Below are 19,210 nucleotides of genomic sequence, written 5' to 3' on the forward strand. Positions count from 1 at the left end.
GGGAAAAAGTTCTGGAAAGCGCTAAGATTCCTATCAGTTTGAAATTAGTAAATATGTAAAATAAATTTGTGACAAGATATCTCCAAGACCAATAGGGTAGTATCCAATTTTTTTAAAGTCAGATGCCCAAATTATATCTCTCAGGCCACAGCAGACTATCTTCTTAGGTCCATGCAGGTCTTCTTTTGTTTGTCTTCTTTTGTTTTCCTTTGGCCTCCATTCCTGACTTCCATTCCCCTTTTCCTCCGAGGCACCCATTCTACTGTATTTGCTATGTGTCCTTCCAGGAACCTTTCATATATTTATTTAGATAAACATCTGCTAAAAGCAGTATGGAGGTTCCTCAAAAAATTAAAAATAGAATCACCATATGATCCAGTAATTCCACTCCTGGGTATTTACCCAAAGAAAATGAAAACAGTAATTCAAAAAGATCTGTGCACCCATATGTTTATTGCAGCATTATTCATAATAGCCAAGATATAGAGGCAACCCAAATATCGACTGATATTACATGAATGGATAAAGAAGTTGTGGTATATACATACAATGGAATATTAGTAATAAAAAAGAATGAAATCTTGCCATTTGCAACAACATGGATGGAGCTAGAGGGCATAATGTTAAGTGAAATAAGGGAGACAGAGACAAATACCATATGATTTTATTCATGTGTGCAATTTAAGAAACCAAACAAATGAACAGAGGAAAAAGAGACAAATAATAAAACAGACTCTTAAATACAGAGAACAAACTGGTGGTCACCAGAGGGGAGTTGGGTGGGTGGATGGGTGACGTAGGTGCAGGGGACTAAGAGTACACTTACCTTGATGAGCTCTGAGAAGTGTATAGAATTGTTGAGTCATTATATTGTACACCTGCAACTAATGTAACTTCAAAAAACAACTTCACATTTCTTTGAAGGTACTGTGGGAGAATGTGGGATAAATACCCACAAGTAGTATTGCTGAATTGTGTGCATATATAAATACTGGATATTGCTCTCTGCCCCCAGAATGGCTCCCACAGTTACATTCCTACCAGTTTTTCCTTACACTGCGTTTTATCTGATTGTCTAATATGTTCCATCTTTATGGGTTTGTCTCATTGTTACAGTTCACATGAGTTAAATGGTATATTTCCTCCATTGTTTTATTGCTGATTTAAGTTTCCCCTCTGAGTGAGTCACCTATTCATTTCTTTTACCCATTTTTCTATCAGGTTTCCTGTCTTTTTCCTGATGATTTCAGGAATTTCTTGTATAGTCAGTCTAGTTGTTAATCATATGTCAGTCTTAGATATTAAAAATATTTTCTCATAATCTGTGTATTAACACATCTGAGGCATTTTTATCACTGTGTCATTTTAGCAGGTAGCGAGGAGATTGAGGCAAGCTATGTCTATCACTGTGGAGGTGGATGAGTAAAATAGGTGTATAGCCTTGACTGAACAGAAACCTTTTATTCTGATGCCATTCGTTCTTCATTTTTTCTCATTGTTTGGGGTGTAGGGTTTGAAAAAAATCCTTCCGCATCTGCCACCCCATCCCCTGAGATGAAAGGTATTCTTTTCTGTTAGCTTTAATTTTATTTTACCTTTCACACTGAGATTTTAATCCGTTTGAATAGTTTGAAGTTTTGGGGGAGGAGGTCAGTTGTGGTTTTGATATGACCCAAATTTGCATTCATCCATATAAAGATCCAATTTTCCCAATATTATCTACTAAATAATCCATCCTTTCCCAGTTGGTGTGTTTCTGATCCAGTGGGCTCTGTCTTTCTGCTCTACCACCATTGTGTTTATTACTCTGGCTTTGTGCTGATATCTCGTGTGTTCTTATAAATTTCAGCATCAGTATGGCAGATTTTCCCCAAAATTCTGCTGGCATTTTAATGCAGTTTATATTAAATTTATAGATTATTTTGAGAAAAAAAAAACCTGGTACTTTTGTAAAATCTTTTCATTTTCATGAACACGATACTTGTGTTTTCTCTCATCTTTATTTGAGTCTATAAATGTTCTCTATAAGTCTTCTTAAGTTGCAGGTTAAGTCCTAAAGACTTTATAGTTTTGTTACAATTTTGTTGATACCGTGAATGGTATTTAATTTTTTACAGTTGAATTTATAAGTTAATTTTGTGTCTAACAGAGTTGCTGAATTCATTCATTAGTCAATCTGCTGATTCTCTTTAATATTCTGTCAGTTTCTAGAGTGTGTTTCATACCTGTATCAATTAGTGATTAATTCACTTCTCATCTATTGCTAAATCTGTCAGTTGTTGGTGTATTTTGAAGATATGCTGTGAGGTGCACGTATATTAACAGTAATTAAACTTTCTCAAACTCCTTTGAGCACTTTAAAGTGTCCTTCTTTGCCCCTTTTTTTTCTCTTAATTTCCTTTGTGACTGATACAAAATTGACACCCTAGCTTTCTTTTTAAGTTTATATTGCTTAGTGTATAACCTCCTGTGCTTTTATTTTTAGCCTTTTTGTATCTGTTGGTTTTAAGTGAACCTTTGTGAACAACAGTTCGCTGCATCTTGTTTTTTTTGTTGTTGTTGTTTATTTATTTTGAGAGAGAGACAGAGAGAGAAACAGAGCATGGACAGAGAGGAGCAGAGAGAGAGAGGGAGACATGAGAAGCAGGCTCCAGGCTCTGAGCTGTCAGCACAGAGCTCGAACCCATGAACCGTAAGATCATGACCTGAACTGAAGTCAGACACTTAACTGACTGAGCCACCTAGGCGCCCTTTTATCTTGTTTTTTAAGTCTTACTTGAATGGAGTTTATATAGATATATAAATTTATATATTGTATACATATTATATACATAGATACATTTATATGTTATATAAATGGAGTTTAATCCATTTATATTTACTGTAAGTATGGTTATTATAGGATGTGTTTCTGCCAAACCATTTTTTTGTTTACCTTTACCATGTAGTCTTTCTCTTTCTCTGTCCTTTTTATTTCCTGTGATAAAAGTACATTTACTTTATATTGATGGGAAAGTCTTACTTTGTATTTTTGTTCTTCTGGTGGTCACCTAACTTATTAATAAGACCTGGACTTATGTTAATTTTTTCCTATCAGGATCTAAGGCCACCAGTCTAGGGACTAGTCTGATTTTGTATAAAATAGGAAGAGTTCATGAAATTGTAATTCTACACATAGAAGTAAGATCTAGAAAATTAAACATTAAAAAGAATGTAACAAAGACCCTGTGAGTCAGGAGCAGTATGAATGTTTGTGTGTGCATGATAATCAGGGAATGACCTGTATATAAACAGATTTGTTTTTCTGTGTACGTCTTTTGTGCTATTAATTTGGATTAGTCGCAATCCACTGTTCAGGATGCTACCAAGAAGGCTATGATTGTTTGCAATGAACTGAAATGTCAGAAAATAAAATGTTAAACTGGATGCCAGGGTTGGGGAGTGAGGGAAGTCCATTAATAAGGAACTGAAAATAGAAACAGCATTCTTGGAGTAGAACATTTTTAAATTAAAGAGATTCCCTCTTAAGTGGTGAGTATGGCATCTGTGTCATAGAAAAGGATCTTGGATTCAAAGTGCGTGTCAGCTTAGGGGGAACCATTAAGAACTGTGCATTTCATAGCAGAAGAAAGCATTATGAGAATGATTATGAAAATCAGACCTCCCTAAAAGTAAACACATATATAACATTTATTTTAGGTATCTTCAACATCCATGATCACACCACGGTGGATTGTGCCGGTAAGTGAATGACATTGGCGGTTGTTCTTTTGGTTGCCCTGTCAGAGTAAAGCTAAAGCCTGAGGAAAACCAGGTTCTTGCTTTTCCCTAAAAATGTGGGGGCATTCCCAGAGTTCTGTTAACTGGACTTAATAGCTTCAAACTAGTGATTTAATTTTTCTATTTGTAAATGCTCATTAAGGATGCTGACAAAAACAGAAATAAAAATCTGAGGTGAAAGATGGTAAAAAAACAAACCCAAACAGCCATGACCATCAGGATGCTCTTACTTATGACCATAATCATTAGAGAAGATGACTCGGAGCTGAAGGGCTGACGCCCGGGTGGGCATTGTCAGCCCTGCTTACATGCCTTGTCTTCTCCCTCAGCAGAGCCGTGTTCTTTCTGATGGACTGGCAGGAAGCGTGCCGTCCTTGGCGGGGAAGGAGGGACATGGTAATAGAGAAGCAGCCTCCCTGATTTCTGCCCCGGCACCATTCTTGGTGGATGCTGTGACCAGGTGAGGAAATTATTTCTCCGTTGCAATTCTTAGGCATCTGTTAGGAAAAAATAATAAAATTAATATATTTATAGCAGTAATGTCAGTTCTTCTTTAATTCAACTTAATTGAAACTGGGTAAATTTTTTTGTTTATTATTTAGAATAGTGTTTCTTTCTATTTTCTTGTCAGTTAGTCTTCTACAAAATTATGAAATAGGCCTTATTATTACTAGGTTTTTTTAATGAAATCTTCATAAATGTTAATAGGCTTATCTTGAAAAATTTATATTTGCTTTAAAATTCATTTATATCTTTTCCTTTCATGCTTTAACTGTTATGTTGTCCATCAGTAAGGTGAAGAGTCACAGATAAGAGGGAGATAGGAGATTCCCAAGGTGAGGCTCTGGCACACCTTGTACTGACACCTGTTACAAGCTTATTTCAGCATATCGCATACCACAAACAGAAGCTGGACTCAAAAGACCTTTCGCTTGGCATGTAGTTCTTCAGCTTTTCGTTGTCAGGACCAAAACTGTGCCTCTTTTGCAAAAGATGTACAATTGCTTTCATTCTCACCTCGGACTTTTTTCTGATTATGTCTGTTTCTCATATCTTCTTTGGATGCCGAGAGTGTAAGTCAGTTGAAGTAGATGCTTTCCGAACTAGAGAAAAGTTTCCTAATTAAGTGAAAAAAATTATTAGAGCTGATTAGCTTGAGAGAAATTGATAGTTTCATTTTAAGTCGTTTTCTTATCTCCACAGTCTAATATAATCACTCACTCAGCAAACACTTATTGAATATCTGTTATGTACCAGGCCTTGATTTTATCTGGTTTGGCAGCACTGAAGACAGCAATGAATAAGACAGACATGGGACTTGCCTTGGGGAACTCACGTATAGTTGTCAAATAGCACCTTATACAATCTTAATAGGTTATTTTTCTAACCATTTATATGCCTAATAATTGCCACTGTAAAAATAGAGATTACATGTAGAGGACCAGGTGATAATGCTTTGTAATTGAGTTTACACAATAAAATATGCGTTCTTAAGGACTTGTAAATTAAAAATTACAGATGAAAGAAGATTGTCTGCTCTCCTTCCCAAAACAAAGTAGTCATAGAAGAATTAAAGAGATCAAAGATGACAGTAGTGCACCTGAAACTAATATAATGTTAATATGCCAATTAGACCTCAAAAAAAAAAAAAAGATAAATCAGTGGAACAGAATAGAGTCTAGAAACAAACCCACACCTACATAGTTACCTCATTTGTGAAAAAGGGGTGGTGCAGTGCTATGCAGTGCTACTGACAGACTGGATGATCTGTCAGTAAATCAGCTGGACAAATTAAACATCTGTGAGGGAAAAAATTAATCTTGACCCAACCTCAGACCATACACAAAAATCCATTCTAGATGGATTTCAGATCTAAATGTGAAACATCAAATAATAATAAAGCTTTTAGAAGAAAACCTAAGCAAACATCCTAGAACTCAGAAAAGATTTTTTAAACAGGTCACAAAAAATCTTTAATCATACAGGAAAAAAATGATAACTTGGGTTATATCAAGAACTTCTGTTTGCCAAAAGAAGTAACTGGAAGATCTCAAAAAGGGAAGCCACAGAGTGAGAGAAAATATTTGCACTTCCTTCCACCTTTGCATTTATCTCTATCCCTCTGTCTTTGACAAAGGACTCCTATCTAGAATATATAAAGAGCTATTGTGAATCAATAAGAAAAAAATAGCTAAATAGAAAAATTGGCAAGACTTGAATAGGGCAGTTTACAAGAGGATATCCAGATGGCCAGTAAACACACAAGACAGTGTGTGACCTGACTAGTCACTGAGGAATACAAATTCAGTTTTCTTCTTGTTTTTTTTTAATCTGCATGCTGGTTACAAAGGTATGTTCAATTTGCAAAAAGTCATCAAGCTGTAAACTCATGCTATGTGCACTTCAATAAATATGTGTGATAATTAGTCATTTTTTTTTTTTTTTAATGATGACTGGTCACATCTCTACAGATTCAGATTTACTTTGGGTGCTGTGTGTAAAATTTTACTTTAAAGGCATAAGACCACAAGAACAAAGAATAGAGGAGAAGACAACAGCAGTTGAAAGATTTCAGGTTGTGGAAGCAGAGAAATAATAGTAACCAACTTCACAGAGAAGGGAAAAATGAAATCTAGGCCTAAAAAGGGGAGGGGGTGGAAACTGAGAAAATAAAAAAGCCAGCCAATTTCCACTGCAGAACCCGGAAAGAGCTCAGGAATTGGAGGTACCAGGTATTTGTGAAGATGGGGCAGAAGGTAGGGCTGAGAATCTGAGGACTGGTTGAAAAGATTATAGCATAGACGCCCCCCAACCTCACTGCACCCATGCCAGCATGATTCTGCAGGTTTTTTTGTGGAAGAGCTTGGGCCAGAGGGGCTCCAGATGTGAAGAGTTTCTGTTTAGAGTAAGGCTCTGAGCTGAAGCAGAGGTAACTCAAAGTCCGTACACTGAAGGGTGAGACAGCCAACCTTCCTTCTTTCTCAGCTTCCAGAATGTTGTTGGCCAAGTAAAATGTCTTCAGCTGAGAAATAAGAGGATTATTCTCTAGAGAAACTGACCAATAAAGACAAAAGGCTCCCAGAGACTAACTTTTGTGGCTGCCCCGATGAGATTGCCAGGAAACCTGCCTGGTGACTCTACTGCAAGCCCATTAGTGTAGGGAGTGTGCTTATGTGTACAGTTTCCAAATGGCATTCCAGTGCTTCACTTTTAAATAGGAATGGGTGCTTCCTTCATAAGTGCGAAGAGGGCCAAAAATTATCAGATGTCTGAGGGAAAATTAATTAGAACAGGTAAACTGAAAAAGAAACGGGGGAAAGAAAGGAATGTGAACATCAAAAACTTCACAAAACAATAGTTTCATGAGAGAGGAGATGCTGCATCCGTGCAACAGTAACAGGAAATGAGAAAGAAAAAACGCAGTATTCTTAGAAATTATTAACCATGTTAAAAATTAAATCTAAGGAAGGCGTGGAAGATACGTTGAGGAACTCTCCCAGAAAGTAGAACAAAAAGATGAAAATTGGGACAGAAGAGAAAATTGGAGGATTGGTCCAAGGAGTCCAGTATATGAATCATTAGAGATCCGAAAAGAACAGAGTAATTGTAAAAGAAATGGAGATTTCTCAGAACCCAAGTACTTGAGTTTTTAGATTCAACGGACCTGAGTACCCAGCACAGAGAATGAAAATAGACAACACCAAGGACTCCTATTCAGAATATCTGAGTTAAGAGAGGATGTAAGTCTTCAGAGAGGGAGGAAAAAGTACGTGAAAGGATTGGCAATCAGAATGACAGCAGACTTCGCTGAAAGTAAGAAGATAATAGAGCAATGCCTTCAGATTTCAGGAGGAAAATTATTTTTCACCTAGATTAAAAAAATTTTTTTTGTTTATTTTTGAGAGAGAGAGAGAGAGAGAGAGAATGCAAGCAGGGGAGGGGCAGAGAGAGAGGGAGACACAGAACCTGAAGCAGGCTCCAGGCTCTGAGCTGTCAGCACAGAGCCTGATGGGGCGCTTGAACTCATGGACCATGAGATCATGACCTGAGCTGAAGTCAGACACTTAACCAACTGAGCCACCCAGGCACTCCATACCTAGGTTTTTATATCCAGACTATCAATGAAATGTGAGATTAGAATGAGCATAGAGTTTCTCTAAAATATGTACTTCCCAAGTGGGCTTACTCACTGGAGATGTGTTCCATCAAAATAATATGATTATCCAAGAAGACATGGGACCCAGGAAACCGGTGCAGGAATTGACCAGCAGGAAGGTGGAGGGAAGTTCCAAGGCAACAGCTGCCCTGCAGGTCTAGAAGTGATTCTGTACAGATTTGAAGAGGGGGGTATAGAGTTCCAGGAAGGATATTACTAAGAAAAAATACAAACAAATGGCCTTACCCCAGTGTTTAAACAATTACACGACCTGTCTGAACATAGTGTGAAGAGATCTGTGGTTCTGTCTGCAAGCTTAGGGACAAATTAGAAATAAGTACAGAAAACTGATCAGACAGTCACAACAAAAAAGGAAGCAGTTCTTTAGTCCAGGAACAACGAATTGTATAAGAAAAAAACATAATATACGTCTGTCAATTGTGGAAATACTCCACATTGTGGAAATGATTACAACACTGAATATCTATGTGATCAAAATTGTTCCCACAACTGTTGAAAAGATAGGAAGGGAGGATTGGGGAGCTGGTGAGTGGGCTATAAGAATGGTAAGCCCTGCCAGTCCATGACAGGAAGTCATTGTAGAAAGAGGCCACTTAGACTCTTGCTAGTTGTGCATCACAGTCACCTGGAGGACTTACTAAAACACAGCTTACTGGCTCCAGCCTCAGAGTCTGTGATTCGTATGTCTCGGTGGTGCCTAAGAATCTGCACTTATAACAAATTCCAGGGACTACATCTTGAGACCCGGAGACACAGAAAAGTGAAGGAAAATACTGAAATAAAAGAAAACTGTTGAAAGTGTTTGTCTCTGTGTAGTAGAAATGAGGGAGGTGGCACATGATGGCTGTTTCGTGTATAAAGTTTGTTAGTAGTTTCACCACGTTAAACTGTGTTCTCTGTACTGTTTATTTTGAGATTTTCATGAAACCAAATAGATGACGTTACATCCTTGCATCTGTGTACATGCTCTTCAGCTGTGGCAGAGACTGTTGGGCACTCATGCAGAGCCCACAGCCTTTTCTTTTTCACATAACTCTGATTACCTGCCTTGGGAACTGAGCCACAGCCATCTGGGACTATCTGTGTAAAGCACAGAATCGTGTGCCCACTTACCTTGGTAGTTTTTGAGCGGGTTGCTGTCATGCTCTGCATAGTATTGTTCTTGCTATTCATAATAACCCTGACTCATTAACAAATGAGTAAGTGTTTGGTACCTTTTATTCAAGGAAGTAGGGGAAATTGATACCTTTAGATTTCATTTCAAGATGAAATAAGCATCAGTTATCTAGAAAATTCCCTTCTGTAAATGTCTCATTGCTAAATTTGGTGCTGCAGCATAGTCACTTTAGGTTTTTCACTGTCAACCTGCTCCATGTAGCACTGGTGGAGAAATCCATGTTGTTCCCACCCCAGTGGTTTTACTGAATAATGAGTAACCCATTCTTCCTTTCAGCTCTGTTCCAACGTTGGCCGAAGAAGCCATCTTGAAACAGAAGTGTTTACTGACTACTGAGCTCTGAGGGTTTGGCTCCTTCTCACTTATAACTGGAATGCCCAGCACTCTGCAGCTGTCCGTCCTGGAATCAATTTCCGCTGGAATGTGTTGGGTTCAGGAGCTTGTCCTTACTTGTGAGTTAAAAAAGCTCACCTAGATTAGACTTCAACTCAATGAAAAACATTTTCCGTCCAACTGGAAGGGCTTAATTACACTACGTATTTGATCAAATGAGGGTATCTACCTATAATTGTATTGAAGTTGTCAATTCTTGAAACGAGAATTACTTTCTCTGTGGTTTCCTTCAAACTCTTGGCTCCATCTAGTGGGTGTAATTGTTCATAACCCCTCCATAACCAGAGGTCTCTGGTAGTCAGTAATAGCCTTTTGAATGTTATTTCTCTCCCTAGTATCAGGATAAGTGTCCTTGATCTGAATGCCTGTTAGAGAAGTTGCCCTTATCCATTGAATACCTAGAAATCAGGAATTTAGGAAATTAATGAGGGCATTATGTAGGTAGATTAAGGCCTAGCTTGTTTACAGTTATTACAGTACTAAAAAGTTTAGAATACAGAAGGTTTCCAGGTGTCTCCCATACTTTTAACATCTTACTGGACTGGCTATCTTAATACTCCCAAGTTTACATTAAGGTTAAGATAAACTGTGTGTATTTTGCATCATATATATATTTTTTTTCTTCAGCCCTGCTTCCCTATAGGAAACACTCACATGCACCACACACATAGACTGTAACTTTTCAGCCTGGACGGAGATAGCAGTCACTTCCCCACATTGCTACCAGTTTGGACATAGACTTAATTTCCTTTTAATATGGGCTTTAATATGGGCTAAATAAAGTTAGAACTCATCAACTAAAGACAATGAAACAAAACAAAAATACCAGGACAGAAATGGGGAATCAGGGAGTAGGGGGATTTTGTTTCTTGAACACTTACCATGTCTGAAACTACTCTGCATACTGGAAGAACTCCTATCTCACCTTATGTTAGGAATTTTGTGTTAATTTTAAAAAGTTTCTAGAAGTTCCTCGTCACTTTTGGTACACAAAAAAATTCTGGATATTAAAGTAGTACATGCTCATATAGAAAATAACGAAGATGCAAAAATAACCACTTGCAATTCCAGCATCCAGAAAAACACTATTATTTTGGCTTTAAAACTTAAGAATTCCCAATTGCTACTGGGAATGAGGATAGTGTGGAGACCATCTTGGTATAGTTGTTAATCCCTGTGATCAAGGATTGATATCAAACTGTACCTCCTGGAATTTGATGTTTAGTTTTCTGCCCTGTATTATGTATATAATTGAGTGTTAATTTATGTTGCTCAGCATAAAAGAACATCCAGTTTTGTGACCTTTAAAACTGTGGTTTGGACTGTCCTGGGTTCCCTGTAGCACAGTCATGTGCTCAGGCAAACATGTGCTACTGTCTGATTGGAAAGATCAGGAATTTTAATCTTGTGCTGTTTCCCAGGGAGCTGTAGAGTTTGGAAACCACTTTTGCACAGAACAACTTTGGTGAAGGAAAGAAAGTTGGCGCTTCTTGCTGGCTTCCTCCTCTTAGCCATTGTGCTAAGCTTGTGAATTTCGTTGGTGGAGCTCTTGCCAATTCTTAATTGTAAAACACATTTTCTCGCAGCTGTAAGTGACAGCTAGAACCAGGGGCCTAGCCGGGGACATGCTGGACTGGCCATCAGATTTCTAGTGTGCTGACAGTGCTGGAAGTACTGAAAGGTTCAAGTTGTGCCTGTAACCGCGGTACTTGGAAGGCCTCAACTTCCCAGCCAGTTTAGGAGTGAGCACCAGCCTCATTTTAAACGGTTTAAAATTGAGGAATAAGTTGTTAAAAATAGTCTATAACCTCTGTGTCTTCAGGTACCTGTATTCTTGCTGGTTAGAATATTGATAAAGACTTCCTTAAACTATATTTAAACCTCAAGCCAAATTTTGTCTTCTGTCCTGGCATGAAGTGGTAAACATGGAAATTTATACTTTCATGATGAATTAGCCCTGACAGTGTAGGTGCCTCTCAAGTAGAATAACTTCCCTGTCACGTCTGCTGCTGCCGCCTTCCCCAGAGTTGCTGTGACGGCGATCTCGTTCTGCTTATCTGAGAGTGGAGGGGAGAGAACTGCAGGGCTCAGGATATCTGTGAATGTGTCCGAGAGGGAAGGGGAAAGTCCGTCTCTGTGATGAGAGAGAAGCATATATGTGTGAGTCAGTGAAGAATATGAGCAGAGGAAGGGATTTGAGGTGATGCTGGGTAAGAAGGCAGGCTGGTTACAGCTATGGTGGCACTGCCTGTCGGTGACCTTCAGGGCTCAGTCTTCCACTGCAAAAGATTAAAACCCACCTGCACATCTGAATCCTCGGATAAACTAACTGAAGCTCGGATCCTCAGGTGAGCTCAAAGAGCCCCAGTGGCTGTTCCCAATGACAGCTGGGTGGGCAGGAAGTTTTTCTCTATCTAGAATGAGGTTCCCATGCACCTTAGTAAATACAGCTAAAAAGAAATACTGGCAACGTTATAACTATGTGAACATGTTTGAAAAGAGAGCAAGAACAATAGTTGATTTGAGCGCTCCAGCTAGAAAGCTGTTAGTGTTCTTCCCTAGGAAAGTAGCTCGGAGGTGATTTAGAGCTGAGATAACAGACCCAGATTGGCAACAAATAACAGGAGGCTGTTAGCCACAGGCTCAGCTTCTCTGTGGTTACTTTCTTCCCAGAGTTTCCAGTTCCACCCTGGACTCCAGTAACTCATTAGGGTCAGCCATGAAGGCACTTGTGACTGGGAGCGGAGGGGCCGGCGCCGAGAGGGTGGCAGGCCTTCTTGTGTTGTCCTGAGGCGTCTCGAGGGTCTGAGGGGCTCCCCGAGACTGGGTTGCGGCCGCTGCTCCGTCTCCGGGCTTGCCGTGTATCCCGCCCCAGAGACACTGAGTACAGAGCCATGCAGCAGGTGCCTGCTGCCGGCCTTGGGGGAGCAGAAAGGACAGGAATCTCAAGTCAGGCCATGTGACAGTCCGGGCAGGGAAGGGAGAGGTGGTTTGGGGGCTTAAAATCAGATTGTAGGCTTCAGCTTTCTGCCCTCAACTCTTCTTCAAAATGAGACCCTGTTTCTCCCTGCTGTCACAGTAGCACTCTTGGAGACACTGGAAGGGGGCACCATTCTCCCGCGCCTGCCCTTCTAGAAGCGCTGCTGAGTAAAGGAATGAGCAGATTCCTTTGAGCTTGATAAATTCAGACATTTCCTTGTTTTAGGAAAAATTCTACTTAAAAATATTTCTTACAGCCTGCTGTCTGTTTTCACCTTTATCTGCTTTTGCATAATCACGGAAGTTCTGTGGACAATCAAGGATGAAAGCCCTGGGTTGTCCCTTGCGTCTTGACTGCTCCTTCTCTCATGCTTCCCAATTTTGGCTAAAACCAGCACCTCTGTCTTCTCTTACATAAGCCCTAGAATGAAAGTTCAGGTGTTGCTTCAGAGACCATTTTAGAGCAGGATTATTTGACAGTCTCTTACATAGAGAAAAATCTTCCATATTTTTCCATAAGTAAGGGTCCTGAGAAGCAAAGTTCTTGTCTCCTCATTTAGAGCAGGCATGAGCAAAGTTTTTCTGTAAAGAGCTGAGGTAATACTTTACTGCTCAGCAGTGCCGTTGTTGTACAAAAGCAGCAAAACAGTAGGGAATGCATCGGCCGGCTGTGTTCCAGGGAAGTTCATTTACAAAAACCCGTGCTACTTCCAACTTCAAGCTTCGTGGAGTGGCAGCATGGCTCCCTGGGAGTCAGGCAAGTGTTCAGGTAGGTTCTGCAGCATCATCCGCCGCTGGGAGGCCCCTGACGTTTCTGGACGTTGGCGTCCTCATTTGCATGGACAGGGTGGTCGCGGGTCTCTGAGCGTCTTTGTGAGGCCTGCCCACTTTCTCATTAATCTTGCCTTCAGCCTTTTGGTTGCTTAGAAACCTGGAGTCTTCTGCAGTTGAAGAATGGACATTTCTGTATCATTTGTCCCTTTTTCCTCTCAAAAATTCAAACACTCTGGTTTTTGAATGATCGGACAAAAGTTGGAAGCTTTTCCTATCTATTAGCCTTCAGGATGAGGAGACTTGTTTGGATTATAGAAATTTGTCCTGAGCTTAAGTCTGCTGTGTGAACATGTGCCAGAGCCGGAATTATTTCCACTTTTAAGATAGGATACGTGAGTCTGTTTATCACATTGCTTGAGATAATAATTCAGTCACTTCCCAGGATTTCTTTTTATCAGGGAGGTGTTTTAGTACAGATCCCTTGCTCTTTTTATTTTCATAAATAAATTTTCTTACCTGGGTATGATAGACAGTTTAAAGGACCTCACTAACTATTTTGTGTTTACTTTTTATATATGTAAAGCTTTGCAGTAGCTTTTAAAGTGTAATTTATTTTTATATCAAGTGCACTATTCATTGTGTTCCACAGCTTTATATGACTTGTATTAGAAGCACTGCACTGAACTGAGTTGTTTGTATACTGACATGACAACCGTAGATGTGACCACAAATAAAGCTTTTGTGAAACATTTCTGTTTTTACGAGCTGTTCAGTTTTTTGGAAGTGTAATACCTACATGGTGCCCGTTTTCTGTCTGCAGCACGATTGTTAGAGCTGCTATTAGTAGGAAAGCGAGGGAGCGAGTGGAAGCAGTGAACGGGAGGAGCTGCAGCACCGCTCTCTGTGTTCATTTTAGTACGAGCGCTCCAAATTTGGGAGCAGAGGCACTTTCAGAGTTGGAAAAACCTCATTGGTCCTTCCCAGCACATCCTGGAAGCCACAGTGGCCATTCCAGAAGCCACAGGGTACAGCAGAAACACAGCTCTACTCAATACAGGAAACCTTAAATTATTTCAGAAGCCTGCGCCTCATTTCCGTTGTCTGGGACAGGGTGGTACCTTGTACGTGGAGCAGCGTCTGGTACAGGGCGGTAGGTGTCTTCTGTCACGCCACCCCAGGGAAGAACCTTGCTGCTGGACAGAGAGTCTGAGCGAGACTCCTGAGACCATTCTCTTCCCTGCTCCCCTCCTCTCCCTTCCGCCCAGAAGACAGACAGCAATTGGCCTTGGAAACCAAGGAGCTTCAATTAGGTTCTGATGAGATTTGCAGAGAGAGGCAGGAACCTGGGCTCCATCACCTGTGCTGGAAGCTCTCAAAGAGATTTGGCAATAAGCAACCAAAGTCACTCTAATGTGGGCAGAGTGACTCCTTGGGAAGATCTGGAGAGTTCTCTGACCAATAAGAAGGTGAGACGATGGGTGCAAATGCGGACTCCTTCTCTGGCAACGGCAGGGATGGTCTGCCTGCTGCCTGACCAGCAGAGGGTACCTCCTGGCACCTTGAGTTGGGGACGGCAGGACACCTGGGAAGGCTGTGAGTCCCCAGAGGGAAGGGAATGGTTACTGGGCTACCAAGACAATCTATACACGCACACACGCGCGCACACACACACATACATACATGTATATGTGTGTGTATATATATATATTATATATATATATGTATATATATATATGTATGTACATATGTATGTATGTATGTATATAGGTTAAAATATGAAGGAAAAACAGAATTCAGGAGAGTAGACTGCAGCTGGATAATTGCTCTTTTAAGCCTTGGAGATATAGGGCTTGCACTTTTTAAAAAAAAAAAAATTTTTTTTTTAACATTTATTTATTTTTGAGACAGAGACAGAGCATGAATGGGGGGAGGGCCAGAGAGAGAGGGAGACACAGAATCTGAAGCAGGCTCCAGGCTCTGAGCTGTCAGCACAGAGCCCGATGCGGGGCTCGAACTCACGGACTGTGAGATCGTGACCTGAGCGAAGTCGGACGCTCAACCGACTGAGCCACCCAGGCGCCCCAGGGCTTGCACTTTTAAAAGAAATTGTTATGTTTATACTCCAAAAACATGTATTCTAATGTTATTTCTGTTCTTAAAATATTAAACATTAAAAAAAAATGAACCCAGCATGCCACACAGAAAGGGCTTTTGTGGTCAGTACCAAGGAAAGATAGGAGGGGCATGAAGGGCACTCAGGTCAGTAAGGCCCAAGAAAACGAGCTCAGTGTTGGTTTGGGGGCAGTGTGGTGGCTTAAGGTGATTTGTCCCAGCAGATGTTCAACCCAACTTGCTTAGGTTCCAAGGTTCCATCATGGAGGAGAGACCCTCAGGGGTGCAGAGAGACCCTGTCTCCACAGCAGGGTCACCCATGCCCTCGTGGGCCCTGGCGGCCACTCCCTAGCTTCCCATAGTGCACCCTTCACGCCTCCAAGTGCATCATGCATAGATCAGAGCTCACTCATGCTCTCAAGTCAGGAAATTAGGATGTTGGAGGGGGAGTAGAATTGCTGGATGACCTGGTCCCAGTCTTCCATGCGTAGATCAGAAAAGAGATCCAGAGAGGGAAGGAACTGACCCTTGGTTATAGGGTCAGGGGTAGGAATTCCCTGCTCTCCTCCTCTCACCCACTTCCCTCAGCACTGCTACTCTTGGCTCCCCATGCCAGAGTTGCCACAGAGCACAGTGTCACCTTTTCTGTGGCACCTCTGAGGCCCTTCCTGCCTGGCTCCAGAATTCCCATGGGAGAAGCTTATCCATGTCAAACCTCCATGGCTCCAAGCAAAGTCTCCTCAGAAAAAAACCACAGCACGGACCTGGAATGACCCACATACCTCTGCCATCCTTCAGGGCTTCAGAGGTCCTGGAACAGTCCCTTCCTCTTCTCCGGATTACAGCCAGTAGCCCTACCTCGGAGTGATCACTCCATGTTCACCATGTGCTCCCCAGTCCCACTGGTTCTGTCCTTTCAAGAGCTCTGAATATCTTCTAGCTGGCAAACCAACAGGACAGGTGTTCACGGGAAAGTCCCACCAGACACTCAGGGCTCTCACATGGTTTGCCATTGTTTCTTATTTATTTTTTTCTGTACAAAAATCTTTAACCTGTAAAAGAAAGAATCATAAACATTTTACGTTATTAGATCCTCAGATCTTACTCATAGCTGTATTTTGTGCATTTTTACCAACCTCTCCCCATTTCTCCCTACACTAGCCCTCAGCAACCACTCTTAAACTCTCTGTTCCTGAGTTTGCCTTTTTTAGATTCTACATATAAGTGATAGAATCCAATATGTGTCTTTCCCCATCTGCCTTATTTCACTTAGCATAACGCTCTCAAGTTCCATCCATGTTGTCACGAGTGGTAGGATTTCCTTCTTTCTCGTGGCTGAATAGTAATATTCCACTGTATATATGACTCATTTTCTTTAGCCATTCATCCACTGATGGACATTTAGGTTGTTTCCATTCCTTGGCTATTGTGAATAATGCCACTGGTTCTTCTTAATCAGTTTTAGGTTAGGGACTCTTACACATCTGGACATGGGGTAGTTTTGCATACAATTCCATGTGCTCATCGATCCCTTAGGAATCCTCAGGTCAGAAGCTCCTGCTCAGGATGGGAGTATCTGGCCAGAGGAGGTATTGGGGGTGGAGAGGGGCAGAGAGAAGGAGGGATTCTCCTGGGCAACTGATGGCTCCCCTCCCCGCTGTCTGCAGCACTGGCCAGCGGTACAAGCTCAACAGATGCTTGTGTAACGAAGGCCTGATGGCATACACAGTTCTCAGCCTAGGATAGTCAAGAACAGTACTTTAGGCCAACTGTTGAATTATAATAATATAAAAATATACCCTATCAGAGCCCTGCCATCAGCCTTTCTGCCTTGTGCTTTGTAAATGGGAGACTAGTACCTGCCTCATGGTGTGGTGAAGGTTACATGAGTTAGTACCAGAACCCATCGGGGCGCCTGGGTGGCTCAGTTTGTTGAGCGTCCAACTTCAGCTTAGGTCATGATCTCACACTCCGTGAGTTCGAGCCCCGTGTCGGGTTCTGTGCTGACAGCTCGGAGCCTTGAGTCTGCTTTAGATTCTGTGTCTCCCCCTCTCTCTGCCCCTCCCCTGCTCATGCTCTGTCTCTCTTTGTCTCAAAAATAAATAAAAACATTAAAAAAAATTAAAAAAAAATACCAGAACCCATCTACGTGCTCGTGGCCCTCAAGTCCCTATCTCCAACCCATATCTCTGCCTGAACCACCCCCCACTCCTGACTCCATGTGGAAGTTACTCGGGTACCTCAGACTCAGTGTATCATAAGCCACACTTAAAGTAGTTCTCCCAAAGCTCCCCACCCCCACAAGTGCCCAAACTTCTGCTTCTCAGTGATCCTGGTCTCAGTGAGTTGTTGACTTGCCCTTGATTCCTCTCTCTGTCCTCCCATGTTCTTGTTCAGTCCTCACGCCCTGCTGGGTCTGTCTCTGAAATGCATTTTTGCATCCTCCTCATTTTTGCAACTGCACCCCTTGACCAAGTCAGCATCTGGCTTGACTTGCATCAGGCAGTTGCCTTCGTCAGATGAATCCATTTTCCAACTGTAGCCAGAAATGAGGTCACGCTCCTCCTCAGCACTAAAACAGTAATGGCTTCCAATTGCCCGGAACACAGCATCCAAACTCCTTTGCTGGCTTCCACAGCACGGCCTCCAGCTGTGCTGCTAGCTTCCACTCCTTTGGGTGGCCTGTACTCACTCTCATGACTGGGCCTTCCCTCCTGCTGGGAACTCCGTGGCCCTGGGCCCCGGGCCCCGTGCCCTGAGGCTTCTCATTGAGGGCCCAGGTTGCACATCACTTCCTCCAGATGTCCAACCCCCCAACGTGCGCTCCAACATCAGCCCATCTCCACTGTCAGCACCTGTGTGAGTTACTTGTTAACTGCCTTCCTGATAATACAAGTTCCTCCCTTGCTGCATCTGGGGTACCCGGCGTGCTTCCGGGCACGCAGTTGGTGCTCAAATGTTTGTTGAATGAAAGCTGGGAACTGGGGAGATGGCCGAGACTGACCTCAAGACCGTGTGAGATCTCACCTCAAGGTGCAGACGCACTCCTGCAACAGATGCAAGATACCTTTCAGACCATGTCTGACCAGGTCATTGGAAGAATTGGTAACATGAGTAGTCACATTGACAACCTGGAGAAAAATGTTGCAGACCTCATGGCACAGGCTGGGGTGGAAGAACTGGAGGGTGAGAACAAAATACCTGCCACACCAAAGAGCTGAAGTTTGTTAACTTGCCCTGAAACCCAGAACACCATTTTTACAAGCCAAGAGAAGAACAAATGGCTTAAAAAAATTGTTTTAATGCTAATTTAGTTAGAGAGCGAGAGGGAGACAGAGGATCCAAAGTGGGCTCTGTGCTGACAGCAGTGAGCCCAACACGGGGCTGGAAGTAACAAACTGTGAGATTATGACCTGAGCCGAAACCAAGAGTTGGACGCTTAGCCGACTGAGCCACCCAGGTGCCCCCCAAATGACTTTTTGAAGCAACTACTATATATAGACAAGATTTCTATTATAATGTGTGCATTCTTCCTGTCACATACTCTTGTTAGTTTATAGAGTGATTCACACCCCCCTCCCGGTTTCTTGAACATGGTAACTTCACATCTTGGACCAAACACTACAGTAGTTCCTGCATAAAACTGTCAAAATTTTTATTATAAAAAAAAAAAAGTCAAATGAATGCTGAACTCATTAAGCACCTACTATGTTCCATGGGCTGCACTTGATCCTTAATTCAGGTTTTCCCATTTACTCCTTACAACCTCTGTGGTCTTACGAAGAACCAGAAGTCTGGCTTCCAGTGGGTGTTGTTGG

At 41.7% G+C, this 19,210-nt stretch overlaps 1 protein-coding gene across 3 annotated transcripts in view; it reads left to right on the forward strand.

Moving 5' to 3' along the window:
• EPB41L5 (erythrocyte membrane protein band 4.1 like 5) overlaps window positions 1–14,003 on the forward strand; it is a 142,385-nt gene extending 128,382 nt beyond the window's left edge. For 2 of the 3 annotated variants that reach the window (XM_047870927.1, XM_047870924.1), the window contains exons 23-25: window positions 3,700–3,741; window positions 4,110–4,240; window positions 9,411–14,003. In XM_047870927.1, the coding sequence (XP_047726883.1) occupies window positions 3,700–3,741; window positions 4,110–4,240; window positions 9,411–9,477 (240 nt within the window). In that variant the 3' untranslated portion in view covers window positions 9,478–14,003. The remainder of the gene's footprint in view (window positions 1–3,699; window positions 3,742–4,109; window positions 4,241–9,410) is intronic. The other variant, XM_047870926.1, reaches the window with a different exon arrangement.
• Window positions 14,004–19,210: the final 5,207 nt, after the last annotated feature.

Source organism: Prionailurus viverrinus, chromosome C1 (assembly GCF_022837055.1).
Source record: "Prionailurus viverrinus isolate Anna chromosome C1, UM_Priviv_1.0, whole genome shotgun sequence".
Taxonomy (NCBI): domain Eukaryota; kingdom Metazoa; phylum Chordata; class Mammalia; order Carnivora; family Felidae; genus Prionailurus; species Prionailurus viverrinus.